This window comes from Sciurus vulgaris (assembly GCF_902686455.1).
Source record: "Sciurus vulgaris genome assembly, chromosome: 11".
Classification (NCBI taxonomy): Eukaryota; Metazoa; Chordata; class Mammalia; order Rodentia; family Sciuridae; genus Sciurus; species Sciurus vulgaris.
Genome location: NC_136472.1, coordinates 97,948,858 through 97,970,003, shown reverse-complemented (window position 1 = coordinate 97,970,003; position 21,146 = coordinate 97,948,858). Strand labels below are relative to the sequence as shown.

General features: G+C 33.7%; 1 protein-coding gene across 3 annotated transcripts in view; it reads right to left on the bottom strand.

Annotated features, from left to right (window-relative positions):
- Positions 1-21,146, bottom strand: part of CEP126 (centrosomal protein 126) — a 79,952-nt gene that overhangs the window by 41,403 nt on the left and 17,403 nt on the right. For 2 of the 3 annotated variants that reach the window (XM_079101920.1, XM_079101921.1), the window contains exons 4-6: positions 17,075-17,186; positions 9,464-9,662; positions 4,051-6,193 (exon numbers count right to left, since the gene is read on the bottom strand). In XM_079101920.1, coding sequence (XP_078958046.1) covers positions 4,051-6,193; positions 9,464-9,662; positions 17,075-17,186 — 2,454 coding nt within the window. Of the gene's footprint in view, positions 1-4,050; positions 6,194-9,463; positions 9,663-10,836; positions 11,398-17,074; positions 17,187-21,146 lie in introns of those variants that run through there. The other variant, XM_079101922.1, reaches the window with a different exon arrangement.

Sequence of the window (21,146 nt, the reverse complement as noted above, 5' to 3'; positions counted from 1 at the left end):
ATCAATTATTCTAATTTCTTTTCAATTTCCCATGCCCATCCAATTACATATTTAGCATGGAATCTGTCTTATTTCTGAATTAAGACATATTGATATTCATTAGTAACAGACAACACTTTTTTTCTGTCAGTGTCATCTTCCTCTAAATTTCTCTCAATGACCCCTTTTCTCCTTAAGTTTATTTTTAATTTTATCTCTATTTCTTCTAGGTGTGCTTATTCTTTATCAGTTTTTGTCCTTTTCAGATGAGGAAGTTCTTAATTACTTCATTACAAGCAATTGGTTTGCTCCTTGGAACATGGACTCTTATAATTTGTTTTCAGGCATATTACTCCCGTCAGGCTTTATAACCTCCAGCAATCTTTGGTCAAAATTGTTTTTCACAATCTTTCCTATTCTTCACAAAATTCTTTCTTTATAATCCTATTCATATACTCTATCCACTTTCCTAATATTTAATTGATGAAAACGAGACCATCTGAACTCAGTTCTTCCCTTAGTCACTTCTAAATATCTCTTCTTTCACTTGCCTTGTATCCTTAAGTTTATCTCAATGGAAAGAAGTATGAAGAGTTGAGAAAAATGCTAGAGCAGGATCTCATAGGAAATTAGACATTGAATCAAAAATATTAAAAGAGGATTTGCTCTTCAAAGTTGATTCCATAAGTTGTTTCTTCTATTTCTTTCATGTTTTTAAATTTTTTTCTTGGTTAAGATCATTGATCTATATTTGATCTTTCCATTAAAAAGTCTCATAGTGTACCCATTCAAGTCACTGTCATAGACATTCCTATTTATGGCTAAAACTGCTTGGGAAGAATGGCTTATATTCATTAACCATGCATCCTCACTGCTCTTTCTGTATTAAATTGTTTTCATTTAGAATATCATACAAAGCATAGTAAAGAACAGATATTGAACAAACATAATTGAAGGTCACTGTGTATCAAGGTTGCATTATGCTCTAATATTTGCTATTTGGAGTTTTGCAATTTATAACCTGAATAACTACAATGGCAACCTTGCTATTATAGACTCTTGTTCTTCTTCCCTCCCCAGAGATAATTTCTATTCTGTTTTTTTTCTATTCTGAATTTATGTTTATCATTAACATGTCTGCTACAATTTTACTTCCCATGGATGTGTCTATAAGTCATATAGTATTATTTTATATATTTTAAATTTTTATAAAAATTTATTAAAATATTCTAACTCTACAATTTTCCCTCTCATTTGGGATATTTATTTCTATTAATATGAGGTCTGGGAAAAACCTAATAGATGAATATTGAATGAGAAAGGAGAAATGGGGGTATTAGATATTTGGGGAGAATAAGTGTTTGAAAGAGCTATTGTAAAAGATGGAGAGTGAATTTGCCAGAGAAACAGATTAATTGGTAAGGTTGATAATTAGAGGCTGATGATCATAAATCTACAGTGTAATCAATACAGTTGGCACATTGTGTGCATTCTCTCTGCTACTTAGAAGCAAGCTGAAAATAGATTAAGTTTTTTTCTTGGAGGATGGAGAGTTGCCTGACTGGTGCCAAGGGGCAAAGCGTTTAGGATATTGGGAGAAGAATTATTGAAATGATGGCCCATTAAATCTAACCTGGGTAAGTAGTAGAAAATAGCTGATGGAATGGAATAAGAAAGCAGATAAAATAATGAACTACAAATCTGCGAGATAAAAGAATGGTAGGAGTAAGAAAAGAATGGGAGACTGTAGTCAGAGTGGATGATGTGATTGAGTTACTGATTATAGAAGTAGAGCAGTTATAGATCTTGGCAACGTCTAAGATGTCACAAAGAGGCGAAGTTATGGATATTGGCAAGGTCCTGGACACGGTAAAAGGAATGGGTAGTTGGGGCAGAATAATATAGAATGTCCTTAGTGATGAAAAAGGACTGAGGGAGGTCAGCATGTTAAGATAGTTCATCTGTTTATGTTGAATTAACTAGTATCATTGCAAAGACTGCATGGAAAGGAATAACTGTGAACCAGATGATATAGTTAGTTATCTTTATGGAGGAAATTACTTGAGACATGGGAGGTGATTATAGTTGCATGACTTGACCTCATGAGGATAGAGTTTTTCCTAGAGACCTCTGGAAGCATTAATAAAGAGCATGATGCCTTCCGTAATTGTTAGCTGTAGGCACATAAGAACAGGAAAATAGAAATGAACTGGCAAATAGGAGTGGAAAAAATGAATAAACTCTCACTGAACTGTAATTTGTTATTACTACAGAATTAACTCGAAATGTTAGATATTTAGTTTTGAAAAAAATCTGGAATGACTGCTAAGTATTTAGTTTTGTTAGTATTGTTAGATTTTCTAAGTATAATTACAGTAGTAAGAGGTATAGATACATACAACAGTTTCAATATTTTTCTCTCTGAAAACATGGCTAAAATTCTTTACATTTCCAGTGTTTCTTAGATAACTACTTCCTTTGATTAAATATCAGGAAAACATTGGTTTCTCCAGATGAACATATGTATACCATTTTTTTTTTTAAACCAGAGAATGAGAATTCTAGTAGGTTATCCTTTACTACATAAGCTATTTGGGAAATTAAGTTTCCAATTATTTTTTCTGATATCTCAGTGTCTGATATATATTTGTTTAGTAACTATATTTATTTTATGGTTTTAATAGAAAAAGCACAGGTCTTGAGTCATAGAAATCTGTATTAAAATGCCAATTCTGTTATCTACTAGTTCTTGCAGTAGGCCAATTCTGTTTCCTTCTTTGCAAAATGGGATTTTAAAAAATGTTTGTTTTTCAGGGTTACCATGAGGTCTTATAAATAAGACAATAAATTTAAAGTCCTTAGTTCTGTAACTAAAAGAAAGTAGAAATTTAAAACAGATAAACATGTATCATTATCTACTTTAGAATATGTAATCTGTATGATACTTTCATTTTTTGAAGTATTAAAGTTACATTGTGAAATGACTTGATGAAAAGATATTTTAATGAGAAAGAAAATTTTAAATTTAGATCTTTGTACACAAGCATTGAAGACTTTTATAATTATAGTCTTTGCATTTAATTTTCTATCTGGTAATGTGGTTTGTGCTCACCCAATTCATAGAAATGTCTGGGTGCCTGTGAATTCTCAGGCACTGTTAGGGCCTGGGGACACAGGGATGAATTACAGAAAAAGTCCCTTCTCCTGAAAGCTTATGGCCTAATTGAAGAAGACTTTGAATTTTAAATTTTAAATTAACTCTCTATTTAAATATTAATACTTATTTATATCTTTGGAAAAAGAAAAGAGTTGCTTTTCTGTCTCTCCCCACCCCGCCAGTCCTATTTCTCAATAGGCAACCAGTTCATACTGGCAGGAAAATTTATGGGCTCTTAGTTCATTCCATCAGAGGAGGAAAGTAGCTCATGAGGAGTCAAGCAGCTGCTAAGGGCAATGGCATTCTATAGAGAAGTAATTTTTTTAAAAACTTAAGGCAATGGTATCATTTTTTTCCCTATGTGAAAATCATTATTTATAGCAGATAGATGCAGAGCTGTCACACTTTTGAAAGGGAAGGGGAGGATTAGGTACATCTATTATTAGCTTACAGCAATTCAATTTAATAATTTTAAAGAAAAATAAAGGAGTGTTTATATTTATTCACCTATTTATAATAAACAATTATTTTAACTGTGCCTACCTTGACAGAAAATATGACTCTAATATTAATGACATAATAATATGGGACAAGAATCAGATCCTATACCTTATCTTCCCTCTTTTAAATTAACAAGAGAAATCATGAAAAAAAAATGAAACACAGAAAACTTTCTAAGTTTACTTGAGCACAGGTTGGGTCACTCTCTCAAAAGCTCCAGCTACTTTAGATCAAGTTACAATATAAAGGAAGGTAAGTTATTTCTATAAGGCTAATTTATAATTGAATATTATCATTTAATTATAATGAAATGTACATTGCAGTATATATTGCCATACCTTGGTAAGGAAAATTTCACATGAATTTAAAAAGTTGTGTATTTTATCTATAAAAAGATATAAATTTATTCTTACCAGTGGCCCTCTCATTCTGACTCAGGATGTTATTCCCTCTTTTCCATGAGGGAACTGATTCTTCTTCAGTAGTTCCAAGAGTCACAGACTGAGAGCTTTCTTCACAAATAGGACTTCTTTGGGTACAATATAATGTCCCATCTTGCTGGGCAATCATTTGAGTACCATTTGAATGACTTGTTTTTGCTAAAGTTTGGCACTCAGAAGAATAATAAGATGGTAAAGATGGTATCACAGTGACCAGGTCAGAACAAGGATCTGAGAGTATAGGACTACTTTCTTGATTCCACTGATTTAAATTATGTTCTGTTGGAAGCACATATTTTGAATTAAAACAGTTATATGTAATAATGTTTTGAGAATTTTCAGTTATGACTGACTGACACTGAGAAACTTGCATATTTTTACCACTTCTAATATTTGATGTAGGTTTAGGAGGAGGATGAGGTATAATTAATTTACCCTGAGTTTGTATAAATGTGTTGGCTTTACTTTTGGACCATGGTTGAATGACAGTTCCTTTTCTATTGGTATATATAAAGTTGGATTGAACTTTTGCAGATCCTGTTCTCCTGATTACTTTTGCTCCACTTCTGTGTGAATTACCTTTCTGTGTTTTAGAATTACTATTATGCATAGTGATTTTATTTTCCTCTTTTTTGGAGGCTGGCCAGGCTTGTTTAGTAAAGTTATAACTCGAAGGTATAAAACAGTTCAAAGGTGCATGGTCTGTTCCATGACCTCCTAAAGCAGCAACATTTTCAGAGATAGAATCATCCTTGGACTTCTTTCTACTAGAATTTACAGAACAAGCAGGAACACTAATTATGCCTTTGCCAGCACCACTTTTAATGTGGAGTTGTTGAGACCACTGTTGAGTCATTCTTGTTCTATTCTTTAGTGAATGACTGTCTTCAGCGTTGTTTTCTATGTCACTGGTTTCATCAAACCACCTCAATTTTTTGGTAATCTTTGGGATTTCTGCACTTTTTTCCTTTGTTAATTCAATACTATCTCTGATAGCTGCTGCTTTTTGATTTCTGAACTTAAAGCTTTGATTTATAATTAGTGCCTTAAAATAATCGTGTTCATATTTAGATTCTTTCTTTAAAATACTTTTAAGAAACCTCACACCATTTCGCTCATGAATATTATATTTAATTTTCTTGTGCTCATCAAGTAAATCATTAGAAACTACATTAGACAATGATGTTGATGTTTCATACAGTTTTTGTTCTTTGTCTTTTGAATCAGAATTTTGAGGTAAACAGGTGGCTTCAATATTGTCTGAAAATAAAGACAATTTTTCTTTGTTACAATTGAAATATTTTATCTTTTCATCTTTAACATCTTTCAATTCTTCTGACTTATCAGAACACTGCACTGGTTCAGTTTCATTTATGTGCATATTGTTCTTTGCTAACGGCTTAGCTGATTGTATATTAGATGGCAAGACTAAAGTTGTTGCCGTTGGTACAAGTGAAGCAGGAATTGAAGTAGCTCTATTTTCTTGAGTTAATTTAGAGTAGGTCTCTTGGTCGGAAAATGTAGCCACTTCCTGGTTTAGAAAATCTGGAGCTGTCCAGGCTTTGCTGAATTTAAATGTTGGACTTTCAGTAACTAATGGCCTCTCCCTTTCAAGTACTCCCAAAGTTGAGTCACTTGTCCTCATAGTGCTGGATTCCGAGGTTTTTTCACTTTTTTTATCTAGTACAACTATGGGTGAACTATATAAAAAGGCTACTGAATTATTATTAGCAGTACTTGTGACGTTTTGCATATCTCTACTCAAAGTGGATGGATTTTGTTCTTTATTATTAAAACATTCCCACGAAGGAAGAACATTAGATTTACTTAAATTATCTGAGAAACATGTGACGGACTGAGTCTTTTGAGCATCTAAATTTGTAAGCCAATTATTGATATGCTGAGTTTTAGAGAACAATAGTTTATCTTCATCAAAGCAGTTTAGATTATTTGATTGCAGATTTGCTGATTTGAGGGAAACAGAATTCTGCTGGATTGATGTAGAAGGCTCCTTATTAAGTGTTAAGTATATTTCTTCATGCTCTCCAGCCTCAAGACTGTCTATACTTGAGAGGGTTTCAGAATTGGTTATATGATTAACTTCATCACAAAATTTCTGAAAAAAAAAACCACATCATTTTATGTCTTAGAAATTTTTAAATGGCAAAAGTAATGACTCACCAATCAATAAATGGGCTAAGGAACTAAACAGACACTTCACAGAAGAAGAAATACAATTGATCAACAAACATAAAAAAAATGTTCATCATCTCTTGCAATTAGAGAAATGAAAATCAAAACTACTCTAAGATTGCATCTTACTCTAGTCAGAATGGCAATTATCAGGAATACAAGCAATAATATGTGTCAGTGAGGATATGGGGAAAAAGGTACACTCATATATTATTGGTGGGACTGCAGATTGGTGCAACCACTTTGTAAAGCAGTATGGAGATTCCTCAGAAAACGTGGAATGGAACCACCATTTGACCCAGCTATCCCACTCCTTGGTTGATATCCAAAGGACTTAAAATCAGCATACTACAGTGATGCAGCCACATCAATGTTTATAATAGCTCAATTCACAATAGCTAAACTATGGAACCAACCTAGATGCCCTTGCCCTTCAACAGATGAATGGATAAAGAAAATGTGGTACATATACACAAAGAAATATTAGTCATAAAGAAGAATGAAATTATGGCATTTGCAGGTAAATGGATGGAACTAGAGAATAACATTCTTAGTGAAATAATCCAGTCCCAAAAAACCAAAGGCCAAATGTTTTCTCTGATAAGTGAATGCTGATCCATAGTGGGGGGTGGGTAGGGAAGAATGAAGGAACTTTGGATAATGCAGTGAGGAATGAGGGGAGGAGTGGGGTGGTTGGGGAGGTGGGGATGGGAATGACGGTAGAATGAGCAGACATTATTACCCTATGTACGTGTATGAAAAAAAAAGTAATGACTCACACCATTATTACTGAATCCGGTTTTCATTGGCATGTAAAATAGAGTGGCATATCTATAAACAGTATAGGGGTATAAAGTAATTTATAGTCCTGAAGTAGTCCTCAATGTAAAACAATAGGGAGGTAACAAAGATTTATAATAAAATTTGCTTGCTTTAATTTCAACTTCTGGAGTAACTACCTAATTATTCCAGTCACAATTATAGTTTAGAAGATCTCATATGGGAAGTGAAATCCTAAAAAACAGTTATTTACAAATTACATTTTTTTTTCTGAAACACTTACTGGACTTGAATGAGGCTCCTAACATCTCTGCAACCCTAATATGAACTTCCTGCTGGTAGGGGATACATGCTTTTTATAAAAGTTAATCTTGTGATCTATAGTAAAGTTTTCAACTCTGGTTTCATCTTAAAAATCACATGGGGAACTTGGTAAAAATTTCTAGGCTTGGGTACTGTTCATTTAATACTTGTATGGGTCCATCCATTGGTATTATTATTATTATTTTAAAATTCCTTAAGTAATTGTAATATGGGTTTAGGGTCATGAACTATTGACTTTATAAAATGATTCCTTTTTGGAGATGTAGCACAATAATAATTTTCATAAGTTCCAGACATTCTTATCACTGTCTCACTAAAATTTCCATGGAATTTATTAATCTTTACTTAAAATTTTACGATTACTTAAGAATATGGTAAATGTTTAAAAGTATTTCTGATTTTTCACATATATCCAAAAGCATTAATCTGTATTGGTATATAGAAATAAATTTTAAGAAGATGTTAAATTGTAAATCTAGTGAAAAAAACGGAAATAAATTAAAAAGTAAAGCAGTGTCCATTAAGATTACAAATTTTAGAAAATTTAGATATTCTTTAATGGACAAAAATAATTTTTTCTAGCCCAGAAAGTAAACCAAGAAATCAAGGAAATAAATTCCAGGATAAAATATTTTAGTTTATATAGTTAAATCTTCTTGACATGCTAATGTGAAATAGGTTTTAAATTTTATTCATGAAAGTTTTATATTACTAGTGTTTACCCTTTGTATATCACAGGTTTTGGCACACTTTGTATAGTGATAGTCACTTAATCAAATCAGAAGAATAAAACAAAGCACAGCTACTTCAATGTCTGTTTTTGGACATTATATATATTTGTATTTTAATTTATAAAATAGTTTTGGTTATTAATTCCATCATCTCTGCCATTTCTGTGCCTGATTATATTCACTAATTTTCTTCTGGTTATGTGTCATATTAACCTGATTCTTCACATCTAGTAAATTGATTGAATTGACATTATGAGTATTATGCTGTTGTGTGTATAGATTTTAAAGCTTTCTTTAAGAGTGCTAAGGGTTTTTTTTTTTTGATAGGTAGCTGGGTTACTTGTTGGATTTTTTGAGGTTTCTTTAGACTGTCTAGGTAGAAAGCCCATATCATCACAAAGTTTAGCTAATTCTTTTTTTTTTAAAGATCTTATCCTGTACTGCCTGTTATCCAATATCTAAAAGCACTTGTTTCATATATTTTATTCATAATTATGGTTGTTTAAGGCAGGAAGGCATATCATTGCCAGCAGAAATCTCCTGTTTTGCTTTCTTAGCCTTGCCACTATTGATTAATTGTTGGATAAATAAGGCCAATTTAATCTTGATCTATTAAGATTCTAGTAAATGTGTGTAATTATTCATGAAAAATAAAGTATGTGGAGTTGGGAATGTAGCTCAGAGGTAGAACACATGTCCTGATGCATGAGGCCTTGGGTTCAATCCCCAGTGCCACAAAATCATGAACATTTTGGGAAAATAAGATGGAATCTCCATTCATTTATAAAAAATGTAACCAAGTAAATTCCGTACTAGGGTTAGACTAGAAACATCATTTTTAGATACTTTGCCATATTTCACATAATCTCGAATAATAATGATACTTATATTACATTTTGCTTTCAAATAGCTTTTTTTTTGTTTGTTTTTTAGGAATGGAACGCAGAGCACTCTACCACTGAGCTACATCCCCAACTCTTTTTATTTTTTATACTGAGATAGGGTTTTGTTTAGTTGCTCAGGCTGGCCTTGAACTTGAGATCCTTCTGCCTCAGCTTCCAAGTCTCTGGCATTATTAGCACATGCCACCATGCCCGACTCATAAAGCATGTCTTTTGAAATAGGAGAGGGGGGGGGGAATGACTAGAAGTGGCAGAGGGAAAAATGAGTAAGAGGTAAGGAAACATTAAAAAGTTTTTTTCCCCAACACCTGTAATGGCATTCTTGTTGATTCCTCCATACTTTCTTTTATGGCCTACTCTTAGCTAATGGCATACATTTCTTTAGTGGAGAACACTGAAAACTGGGGCAGAATTATTACCAGGAATTAAAATATTAATAGCATTATAGTTTCATACTTGCAAAGTGCTTAAATGCTGATCTTCTAGGAGTTTCTGAGTTTCCTCCAGTTTAAGCTGGAACACATTTTTGTTAGCAGCTAGGTTTGCCATGCTGTTTTCCTTCATTTCTTTATCACAAATGATTTTGGATAAGAGATGTTTCTGATGCTTATGATCATTTTTTGACAACGTTGAAGGCAAGGCAGAATCTATAGCTCTGTGAACCAGACATAAAAAATATTTAGTACATTTAAATAAAATCAACTTATTTCTATAAGTATATAAAATATACATTTGTATAATATGTGTGTATGTGTCCAGATAATCACATATAAGGATATTGGAGAGTATACAGATATATTAGAATGGGAATTTAAAGCAGTTAATAGTAGAATAAAAATGATTGTGAGACTATGGTGCCAGTTAAAGAATTCTTTCATATAGGAATGCCCAGTTATTCATGATTTATTATATTCCATTCTTTTTATCATTTCTGATAGGGATAGAAGTAATTCCTGTAAATGTGTAGAGTTAGTCCTCAGTTCTTTTAAGAGCATTCCTATACAGATAACAATATTTTGCATTACCCTTTGTTCTGAGTTGATGTCATGGCTAATAGGTACTTCTATAACCGTAAGAGAGCTGGTTGAAGAGTTAAGCAGATGGAAAACTAGGAAAACTGCTTGTTAATTAGGTTTGGGAGTGTGGCTCCCAATGAAAAGTGTACACATTTGTTTTCAGTTTGTTTTGGGAATATAATCAGGAATATAAGCATGGTTTTCATGATACAGAAGAAGTATCTTTAACTTAGAGTCTACTTTTAGTGTGCCAAAGTGCCACTGCAAAATTATCAATGCATGACATCATCTATTAGGATTTTGTATCATCTGGAAATGGATAGCGTGTTACATTTCAGCATGCATACAAAGTGGAAACAAAGAACTAAGGAAGATTTTTGGGGAAAGATAGGTGGGGATGAGGATATCATATAGGTGACTACCTGCTGCACTAGGGCTGGTAGTGTGAATCTCAAGGGTATTTATTCCAATTCAATTAATTTATTCTCAATTAGATGAGTATAGAAATGTTTTGGAAAGTGCCATGGCCACATGTGGCCTATACCTATCTCCAATACCCATATATATCCTTATTTGGACAGACTGGAATAGTCAAGATCAGTGATTATTGGATCCCTAACTATCCCTTTATTATCAGCGAGAGATCAGAGAGAGCAAGAAAGTATTTAACACAAGTTCCTGAACTTTGAGGATATGTTTCTGCCTCCTCCTTTTACACTTTCCTATGCTTATATAATCTTCCCCCTTTGGTCACCCTTCCCAAACAAAATAAAGCTAAATCTACAAAGTATCTAATAAACTCAATTTATTTACCTTTAAAGTTGTCGTCTCTCAACTTTTTCTTCTCTATTCCTTTCTTCTCTACTCCACTTTCTTCTCTTCTCTTCTCTACTTTCTTCCCCCAGGGAGGAGGATTGAAGGGATGTATAGGAATAAAAGGAGATGGGGAGGTAGAAATAGAGGAAGAGTGAAACATGGGGGGAAAGGAAGAAGAGATCATAAAGGAAGAAGAAACAGGAGAAACTGGAGAGGGAAAAGCTAAATATGTTGGAGGCAAACATGGAGAAGGAGATGAATGCAAAGGAGAGGGCAAAAGAGGAATAGGTGAAGGAGGTAAGGGTGAAGAAGTAGATGAGGAAGGTGAAGGAGAGGATAGAGTAGATGAAGAGGAAGAAAACACTATAGAGGGTGAAGAAGAGGATGCAGAAATAGAAAGAGATGAAGGCAAAGAAGGGGATGGAGAATGACAGGGAGGTGCATGGGAGAGAACTGAGGCAGGTCGATGGTCTAAAAAGGCCTGGGGCTGATTTGACAATGTGACTTGTGGAATAGATTGCTGAACTGACTGCAAAGGATTCAATCTAGCAGGATATTCAGGAAGTGGAGTGATATAAGAAAGAGTGGGGGCTTGTTGATGAGGGGGATGGCTGGATAAACAGGAAGGCTTCAAAACTGGGAGAACTTCCAAAGGGGCTGGGGAAACAACCAGTCGAGCTGGAAGGGAACGACGGATAAGGGCAGGCATTAGAGTAGCAGGGGTAGAATGCTGTGCTGGAAGGAAATGTTTGGGTCTGGAAGTTCTGTAAAATAACTTGTTTTGTGAGTCAGGATCTGAAATGATTGGAGAATTTCGGGATGGGTGAGGTAGATGGTCAGGTGGACCAGATGGAATGGGGGTTGGTAAATGAGGGAAACTGCTAGAAAGGCTGGAAGTAACAGGAGCTGGAGGGCGAGGAAGATATTTGATTGGGTAAGACAATGGGGCTGGTATAAAAGTCTTTGGGAGAGTAGAGGGGACAGATGGCAGGGTGTGGGGCTGGGAGGTGGAAGAAACAGTTGGGTAACTAGGAAGAATTAGGGAATGGTGGGATAGTAATGGGGCCCGTGAAGGAGAAAGCTGATCAGATAAGTAGGGATTGGGTGTGGAGACAGCTGGACAGGCAGGAATGGATCTGCACAGGTGGAAAAGCATTTGGACAGGCAGGTAGAAAGAGCCTTATTAAGATTTTTTTTTTTAATTGGGCTATCTCTAGGCTTTTTGATTCATGTTATTTTTTGTCCTTTGGGTCCAATGTATGATCTTCCATTGATCAACCAGGGTCTTCTCACATTGACTGAGAAATGTACATAGATTATTCAGGTTCCCCTTCTCATTCTTTGTCCCTATTTTCAGAAATCTGTTAGTCATACAGATACATGAGTAAGGACTGGAAAAAGCACTGATGAAAAGGGTAAATAGAGGTCAAACAGACAACTGTTCAGCTCTAGTCAGACTTCTCAGGGTAATATGTGGTTTAGAATCAGCTATCTCACTATGAATACATGGATATTGGAGATAGATATCTAACAACAATATTATTTTATTAAAGAATAAGTATTTAATATGGCAAAGAATATATCCTCTTTTTATCCTACACCTGCCAAAAGAGTCAATGGGCTTTGTGATAAGGATTTTGTTGTGATCAAAGGCTGATGACTTCTTTACCACTAACATTTTCCACATTAGAATTATCTTTTATGTGTACTAATATATTTATGCTTCTTTGGAGACTGTTTTCTTGACTTTATTTTATTCTTCAACATATTTTGGGTTTATATTACACTGAAAATGTATTTTTAATGTCATAATTGTTAATATTTGTAGCTTAATTATATTTGCTATAAATATTTCCATTAACCTCACACCTAATCCTTAATATTCTGATAGCTCATATTTGTATAGCATTTAGTTTAGGAAGCACTTTCATATATATTATTTAGTACTATTAGTTATATATGGAAAGGAGTCCAACTTTTTAATAAGTAAACTAGTGTCCTCTTTATAGATTATAAACATTTGTTATTTTCCAAACATATAACATTTATGTGAAATGTATATATGTCTGTATGTGTTTATATATATATATATGTATATATGCAGATAGATATAAGTATCATGAAGTCATAGTCACAATAATATATTACAATAGCCTGAAAATTAAGCATTCTAACGTAGATTGAAGATCATAAAACAAAGATGTGTGATATTTACTGATCTTAGCACAAATTTGCTATAATAATTATGTTTGTTTCAGAGAAATCAGTTATTCTGACAGTTTAACTCTTCTAAGACTTCAAACAACTTCACATTGTTGAATAAGAAAAATATCTAAGCTTTCATTTATTGTACAAATGAGGTGTTTTTAAAATTGAAAACCATAAAATTGAAAACATTTAATTAACAGTAAGGACAACTGCTATACAGAAATAGAAACTTGAAAGTGAAGAATCCCTGTATAAAAAATGCATAATTCTTCTATTAAATGGTTTAGACACTTTTAAAGGAGTCTAAATTCCCTGAACCCTAGGAATTTTCTAATTTTCTGCCATTTTTTTTCAGATGTGACTTTCCTTGGAGAACTCTGATTGTTTTCACTGCTTCAGCTTCCATTTGTTTCTTAACACATTGCTTTCTGGTTCCATTTTTGCCATCTCAGTGTATCGCTTTGTTTGTGATTAACTAATTGACCTGATAATTATAAAAATAGACACTTGACCATTAACTTTAATGACTTTAATTTCCTTGGTTTCCATATCATCATGTTTTCCTACTTCTCAGGTTGTTCTTTTTTCAGGACTGTTCTTGAGCTTCTCTTGGTCTGTCCTTTACATGCTGGAATTTTTGAGTTATGTGACCCTCTTCTTTTTTAAACCTATCAGTACTCTCTTTGTAACCTTATTTGTACTATCTGTGTCATCTTCTCTGTATCTGTGGATGAGTAAAGGCCTAACAAAGTCCCATCTCCTTCTCTAAGGACCAATTCAATATTGGGTTAACTTTCTAAGTCTGTACCCTGGGATTTGGTCCATCCATTGTGATTTCACTTTCTCACAGAGGAGCTGTAATTTGTGGAAGCCAGGGACATGGCAAAGACTATGTACTCTGTGGCCTGCCCTGAGGATCCTTCTCATTGAAGAATGTTGCCTTTTTTGGCATACAGTGTTTTCTGTTCTCTAATTAAAGCCAAACATGGTCTACTGTATTTGGGGGGTTTACTTGCTTAGCTGACTCAAGACACCACTGGTAGATATTAAGCCATGTAACTTCCTCCGTTTATTGGTGACTATTACATTTATTCTCATGGCCCAGATTCCTTACCATGAGAAATGATCTCCTGAATATCCCATGTCTCAAGCTCACAACTTACCATTCTCTTTTCATTTACTTCCTCTTCTAAACTTATTTATTTCTCCTTCATAGTCACTAAAAACATTTATTTTTAAAATGTGGTAAGAACTTGTAACACGAGATCTATCCTTTTATCCTCATGTTCCTTATTTTGATCAGTGATTTCACCATCCGTTCACTGACGAAGTCCAATCCCTGGAGTCATACTAGATTCTTCCCTATTACCTTTTAGCTATCGCCTAAATGGCTTTTAAGAACTCATCATTTACTTTGCCAGATACTCTCACCATTAGTCTTACCCTATTCTTTGCATTCTGGCAATATTTCTAAAATATATAAAATGCCATATGCTCGTTTCAGACCTTTTGGCAATTGTTTCTAGAACATATTCCTTAACAAGGCTCTTCAAGGTTTAATTCATGACTTCCTTTCTAATTCATTTTCCCATAACATGTGCCACTGTACTCATCAGTCAAAGTGAACTATGTGAAGACCCCTTGAAATAAATTTCCTTTTATACCTTTATGCACAATAATTATTCCTTCTGTCTGACGTTTCCTCTCAGTGTTTGTCTCTGATGAATATCCTCTTTAGCTATTAAACATCAGGCAAAGTTTATACCCTCTGAGAAGTGTTCTCTGTTATTTATGGAATACTTTCAACATGAATAGCATTAAACTAAGCACTATAGGGAATACTTATGTGTGTAAGATTTAACTACTGTTCTCTGTAATATTACAATCTGGTTGGGGAAACAAAAATACACATACAAATTACACAACTTTCCAGGGAGTGGGAGAAGGGGAGGGAGGTGGGAAGTGTTGTGGAGTTACATTGGCCAAATTATATTGTTATATTGTGTGCATGTATGAATATGTAACAACAAATCCAATCATTATGTACAACTATAATGCACCAATAAAAATATGGAAAAAAGCCCAAATTACATAACTTTAAAATCTATTTCTGTAGCCTTGCCCTCTGACCTCATCTTTGTTCATTAAAAAAAAACAACACATTTCTACTCAGATATCTATCTTCTCAATTCAAAGGCTCAAATGAAATTTTTAGAAAAAACAAAAGTTCTCTTAATAAGCCTCAAAATTTCAGTCTCTCTCGTGTGTGTGTGTGTGTGTGTGTGTGTTTGCTTTTCTCATTCTCTTTATCCTATCATACAACAACCTCATAATTTATTCTTTTCATGAAATATCTTTTTCTTGTGTCTGTCTTACTTCACTACCCTTCTAACGTAAATCCTGTTAAACTCATGGATGGACATCTTCCTCCTACTATTCTCTCTAAACTCCAATTTTTATATTTCTATTTGATCAACATCCTTAAATTCTTATTTCTTTTCTCTTATTCTCACTTCTCTGCATTGTAAAAATGCATTGTTTTCTTCTTCTTTTTCATCCTTTCTGCTCAAATCTTTTTCTTCTCTTTCTTCTTTTCCTCCTCCTTCTCTTCCTCCTCCTCCTTTCTTTTCTTCATATTATTATCATCAGTGCTGGAGCTCAAACCCAGAGACTTGTGCTCTGACACTAAGAGACAATTCCAGTCTTATCTTTTTAGTCTTTATCAGATATATCCTTTCTTCCCTGTACAAAATGTGCTGTTTTAGAGTCAGCAGCAATGATCTATCTCTTGGATTATCCAGTTTCCTCCTTGTTCTCCTTACCTCCAAATTTATCTACTTTATTCTCCATCATTTACATTATTTATCTTTCTAAAATAATAAAGAGGATGATATCACTCTTTACTTAAAAACTTTTATTTAAGGGCTGGGGATATAGCTCAGTTGGTAGAGTGCTTGCCTTGCAAGCACAAGGCCTTGGGTTCAAATCCCCAGCACCAAAAAAAACAAAAACAAAAACAAAAAAACTTTTATTTAGCTGGGCATGGTGGTAAATGTCTGTAATTCCAGAGACTGGGAAGACTGAGGCAAAAGGATTGCAAGTTCAAGGTCAGCCTCAGCAACTTAGTTTTGTCCTAAGAAACTTAGTGAGACTGTCTCAAAATAAAATAAATAAATAAATAAATAGGGCTGGGGATGTGGCTTAGTGGTAAAGTTCAATCCCCAGTCCTCAAAAAAACAAAACAAAACAAAACAAAACAAATAAAAAATACCTCCACTGGATCTCCAATAGTTATAGGATAGAGTTCCAAATCCTTAGTTAGATATAACTCTCAAATGTAACTTCAGTTTCCATTTCTAGATCATCTCCTGTCCTACTAGCAACATATTCTACTACAGTCCTGCTACTCTGAACAAGTCCTGTTTCCTTAGAGGGTTGTCTGTGACTTTTATAACACTCTGACCTATACATGCCTAAAACCCAATCCATGCTTCTTTATTAGACAATTTTTACTTTTTAAAAATTTTTATTTTTTAAAGAAGTAAATTGACTGATTGTCAATTTTGTATATCTTTATCAATTTGTTAGTATTTAATATATTACACCATTCTGGAGAGGAACCAGATGCTGTAGTCTTTTGAGGATATCCAGGAAAAGTTTCAGTGAGAAACATCCTTTTTATCAAGAAGTTACTTTTTTACCTAAGTTTATATCATAATAAAGAACAATTATTTCTCATGAAATACCCAATATAATACGTTAAAATAATTTTGACTATTCTTACTTCAGAAATATTGTTCAATATAGGCAGTATTTGTAGTGCCAAAGACCTCAAGGCACCAAATTAGAATTCTAACTTAATTCTTGGAGCAATTTACATTCTACTGTACCAAATTTCAATCTGTGAAAATACTAAACTCTAAAACAGAGGTGAGGAGTAACCGATGAAAAGGTCTAGTAATCCAGCAACTATAAAGCTGTATAATTATTACATACTAACAATTATCATAACAATAATGTTACTTACCTCCAGTTGATAGTTGGCCTGTGGGAAAAGGGAAGGTTTACTTCTGATTTTAAGTCGGATTCTTGAATTTGTTTGAGGGCCTCTTCTAATGGAGGAACTGGTTTTGGAAAAACTAAGGGATGATAAAAAAAAGATCAAATAGTAAAGAATCACTCAAGCCTCAGTGGCTTTTTAATATGTAATTTAATGGTTCAATAAGTAAAATGTTACTTTAAATACTTGTAAACATATATTAATGAGTATAAATATTATAAATTTTGACATCTAATTATAAAAAGAAAAACTATTATCTTGAAATTTTCATCACTAATTTTAAGAATATTTGCCTGGAAAAAAGAAACTCAGAAATGTCCAGATTTTAAATTCTGTCATGTAAACCTCTACATTTGCTGTCATAGTTCCATAAATTTCCAGCAAAACTTATAAATACTCCTATGAGTAAAGGGGAGGAGTAAATATTAACACTTATTGAGTATTTACTGTTACAACTCTTATTTTTAAGCACTTTAAAAATATTAACTAATTTAATCCTGATTATGGCCTATGAAACAGGTGATATTTGAATTTTATATCTGAGGAAACCAAAATATAGAGAAGGCAAGTAGCTCATTCAAGGTCATGCATTATTATGGATAATCATCCAGACTTTATCCGCACATTGCTTTGTACAACCTTTAAGCCAATCCTGTGCCTCCTATATGTATTCACTACAAAGACTTTCAATGTGCACTTTGGTATTAAACATATTCTACTTCCCCTACTGCTTTATGAATATTGACAATTCTTGTTCAAGTTAAGACATAGATGTCTTTTTTCCCCCAGCACTGACACACAGATGTCTTTTAAGAACATTGTTTCTTCTGTAGCCCTCTCAAGTGGAGAAATTATTCTTTTCTTATCATATGCTGTAATAACTCAAGGTTTAGAAGTAGGGTAGTTAACTTTCTAGCTCTAACTCTCCATTGAAACTGTGAAACTTCTTTAAAACATCCATATGTAAAAATACTTTCCCACTATTCAACAATATCTATAATTTGCCTTAAAATGTTTAAGCAAAACCAATATATTATTATATCAGGATTAGTTCAAACTTGAACTCTAGAGACAGTCCATTTTCCTAATCAATTGGTGATGACATAATATGCTAGTGAAGAATGCAGTTATGGAGGGTCTGCTAATATTCTAATCCTAAAAGACCAATGTTCTTGAAACTGCTACTATCAAGCTTTAGAGATTATCTTAGTTCATTTAGGATGTTATAACAAATAATTTAGACTGGGTAACTTAGTAAACAATAGAAACTTATTTCTCACAGTTCTGGAGGCTGTGAAGTACAAGATCGAGGAGCTAATGATGTCTGGTGAGGGTTCATTTCCACATTGAGAGTGCCTCGCTCTCTGTGGTCTCTTTTAGGAGGGTACTAATCCCAATCATGAGAGATTCATGATCTAATCATATCTAAAATGTCCTACCTCATATTCCATTGCCTCAGGGTTAGAGTTTCATCATAAGAATTTTGGAGGGGACACACACATTCACACCATAACAAATACTGACCTTTTCTAAGGTTCAACATAGGTCATTATTGGTGAAATTAATAGCCTATTGAACAGTCTGATATTAAAAATGGAATTTCTTTGTTGAAATTAGATTTATTCAAGATAAGTGGATGTTCCTAAACATATTTTAATCACCCTTTTACCCCTGTATGAGCAGAACATGAAGGGATATCTCTATCCTTAGGGATGGCATCTGAAGCTTGCCTCTATTTTTTTTTTTTAATTTTTCAATGAGTTTATTATGATATAACCCCATTGGAATTTGAATAACATCTATATTTGTCTTTTAAAATTAGGGTACTAATCTTTTTTAACAATCGTCATTAAAAAACATTATTCTAGCCAGGCACAATGGCACACACCTGTAATCCCAGCAGGTTGGGAAGCTGAGCAGACAGATGGCAAGTTCAAGGCCAGCTTATGCAACCTGAGACCCTATCTCAAAATAAAATTATAAAAAGGGCTGGGGGTAGAGTGGTAGAGTCTTAGTGGGAGAGTATCCTGGGTCAATCCCTAGTATTGCAAACAAAACAAAAATCTGAGGCTTGATTATTTGTCAGTCTTTTGAGTAGCTACAATATAGGAAATTTTCTGATTGTCCAATGCCAGAAGCCACAGAAATCTGTCCCTGGAATGTATGCTTCAGTGGTCCTTTCATGCAAGGTAGTCAGAGAACCTAAAAGGACAAAGATCTGGGACGTTTTTCAGCTCACTAAACAAGTTGCATGAATTATTTTGCTAACAAATGCGTAATTGTGCTAGATTATTAGTCTGAGGCTTGACTTGATTAAAACTCACTAGGTGTTGTCTATCAAAAAGAACAAGACTTAGATCAATTCACAAGTACCCACTACTGCTTCCTGTTGCTGTTATCTAATGATCTCCCAGTTACTACCTCTGATGAGGTAATCCACTGATGATAATCTAAACCTATATTTTTGAGTACTTACTGGATATTAGGGCTTTATTATTTCATTGAATCTACTAGTTCCAATCCTTCCATTTTTTTTTTTATTCCAACCATTTTCTGACTAATTGAAATCCCCAACCCACTGCCCTTCTTTGTAGCAAGAAGAGTAAGAGATGAATACCAGGTGATTGTTTGGTTTAACCCTGGTAATTTGGAGATAAATGAAACTAATAAACAATGAAATAAATAGTTGTTTTTCAAAGCTTTGTTCTTGCCTTTTATTCATAGGATAGAATTTTCTTAAAATATCTTTATCTACAGGCTATTTTTAAAGTTTTAATTATGAAAATTTTCAAATATATATATATATATACACATATATATATTAAAAACAGCATAATGAACCCCTGTGTCTCCATCAACCATCTTCAATAATGTCAACATATTCATTTAATATAGTGTCTAGTTAATATATTCATATGGTTCAGAAATAAGATCTCTGCATATCTGTATGTATATGTATATATATATATATATAAAAGATATATATTTGGAAGTCTTGATCTCTAATCACTTGTATATTCCTTCACTATTTCTATATACAAATAAATGGAAATTAAATTTATATTTTAATTTTTTCTTTTCTCATACAGAAGGCAAAACATTACATATTTTTTTCTGGATTTTACTTTTACATACTTAACAATATATCCTAGAAAAAAGGTACAGATTCAGATTTATGAAGATATAGGTCTCATATAATTTGGGGACCTTCATTAAGAACAAATAAAGTGCTCTCTCTGCTTCCTGGTGCCATATCCTGAGCTGCTGTCCTCCATCCTTCTGCCATGATGTGCTGCTTCACCTTAGGCCCAGAGCAATGGAGTTGGCCACCTGTGGACTGAGGCCTTTGAAACCACAAGCCCCCAATTAAACTCGTCCTCCAGTTGTTCTTGTCAGGTCTTTTGGTCTCAGCAGTGAAAAAACTGACTAAAACAGAAATTGGTACCAAGAAATGGGCTTGTTGATATGACTAACCTGAGCATGTAGTTCAGAAACTTTTGGAATTTGTGGGAGTAATTTTGGAAAAGTTAGTGATAGCTAGAAAAGCTTTAGAATGTTATAAGTGGACCTTAATGGGCAATTCTGGTAGGAATTCAGATTTATAGGACCGGGATCAATAAAGACTGGGCTAGTAAGGTTTCAGAGGAGAAAGAGGACTCTATTGGAAATAGGTTTAAGGCCATTTGTGTAACATTCTGGCTAAGAAGTTGTCTGCCTTTTGCCTGTGTCCTAAGACTTTCTGCAAATTTAGAGATTTTTCCCTGAATTTAAAGGTGATAGAGGCCGGGGTTGTGGTTCAGTAGTAGAGTGCTTGCCTAGCATGTGTGAGGCATTGGGTTCGATTCTCAGCACCATATATAAGTAAATAAATAAAATAAAGGTCCATCAACAATTAATAAAAAAAAATATATATATATATATAAAGGTGATGGACTTTTTAATCTGGCAGAAGAAATTTCTAGGCAGCATAGCATTCAGGTAGTGGCATGGATATTGCTGATGGCTTTTAGCCCAGTGTATCATGATAATCAGTCACAGA